Genomic DNA, 1,546 nt, shown 5'->3' on the forward strand with positions numbered 1-1,546 from the left:
TGAGCTATCATAAATGGGGTAGACAACCCCAGCATCCAACCACTTGATAACCTCTTTCTTGACAACCTCTTGCATGGCCTCATTCAACCTTCTTTGATGTTCCACGAAGGGTTTGGCATCTTCCTCCAATATGATTTTGTGCATGCAAAAGGTGGGGCTTATATCCCCGAATATCCACCAATGTCCAACCTATTGTGTTCTTCCTCCTTTAGAGCACCGCAAGGGTGGCATCTATCTGCACGTTAGTTAAGCACGAGGAAAAAATAACAGGTAAAGTGAAACAAAGGCCTAAGAACGCATCACTGAGGTGTGAAGGCAAAGGCTTCAACTCCAATATGGAAGGCTCCTCGATTGAGGGCTTTGTTGGTGGAGTCTTCCGGTTCTCAAGGTCCAAGGAAAGTTTCCGGGGATCATATGTATATGAACACATTCCTTGCAAAGTATTGACATATTCAACCAAGCCTTCCTTCTCATCCATATCATGATTCAATAACATAGCTTCCAATGGGTCTTCCACATTAATCGTAGCACTTGTGTCTTTAACAATCACTTCGGTCACAAGATCCATAAACGAACACATTTCGTTGCTATTAGGCTACCTCATTGACTTGCAAACATGGCACACAACGTTTTCATCACCCACCCGGAAGGTGAGATCCCTTGCTTCCACATCATGTAAGGCCTTCCCTGTAGCTAGGAAAGGTCTCCCCAATATGATCGGTACCTCGTAGTCAACCTCATAATCGAGTATCACAAAATATGCGGGAAGTATGAACTTGTCGACCCGAACTAGCACATCATCAATTATCCCCAATAGCCTCTTCATTGTTATGTCTGCCATTTGCAACCTCATTGATGTGGGCCTTAGTTGTTTAATCATCAATGTCTTGAACATAGAGTATGGCATCAAGTTAATGTTTGCCCCTAAGTCGCACAAAGCTTTGGTGAAATCGGCACTACCAATAGTGCATGGGATTGTAAAGGCACCAGGGTCTTCTAGATTTGGAGACATGGAGTGTACAATGGCACTCACTAGATGCGTCATTTTGATCATTTCACAATTCATGGATCTCTTCTTTGTTACCAAGTCTTTCATAAACTTGGCATATCCTGGCATTTGTTCTAGAGCTTCAACCAAAGGCACATTTATGGACAAACTTTTCATCGTATCAATGAATTTATTAAACTAATTCTCATTGTTTTGATTTGCAAGCCTTCGAGGATATGGTGGAGGAGGCCTTGCCAAGGGAGCCTTGGCTTTGGGCACTACCATTTTCGGTATGTCTATCACATGTTCCCTAGACGGGTTCACATCATTTGTGTCTCCTCTATGTTGTCATCAATGTCTATCCTCACTTCATCATTCACATTCTCATCATTCACTTGCAAATCATTGCTTGGTTCATCATCATCTTGCACTAACACATCATCAATCACAATCTTTCTTGGATTAGAGGTACTAGCAACTCCACCTCTACCACTTCTTGTAGTCACCGCCATAGCATGGCCCATATTGTTTCCACCCTTCGATTTTACTACCGTATCA

The 1,546-nt window shown here is 42.7% G+C and overlaps 1 protein-coding gene across 1 annotated transcript; it reads right to left on the minus strand.

Annotated features, from left to right (window-relative positions):
• Positions 1–595: 595 nt before the first annotated feature.
• LOC138878518 (uncharacterized) lies at positions 596–1,165 on the minus strand. Its single transcript, XM_070158203.1, has one exon. The coding sequence runs from the start codon at positions 1,163–1,165 to the stop codon at positions 596–598; it is 570 nt and encodes a 189-aa protein (XP_070014304.1).
• Positions 1,166–1,546: the final 381 nt, after the last annotated feature.

The sequence above is a fragment of the Nicotiana sylvestris genome, chromosome 9, assembly GCF_000393655.2.
Source record: "Nicotiana sylvestris chromosome 9, ASM39365v2, whole genome shotgun sequence".
In the NCBI taxonomy this organism is placed as follows: Eukaryota; Viridiplantae; Streptophyta; class Magnoliopsida; order Solanales; family Solanaceae; genus Nicotiana; species Nicotiana sylvestris.

What these genes read in the sequence shown, in the direction of transcription:
- LOC138878518 (XM_070158203.1), bottom strand. Translation starts at nt 1,165, where the DNA reads ATGAAAAGTTTGTCCATAAATGTGCCTTTGGTTGAAGCTCTAGAACAA.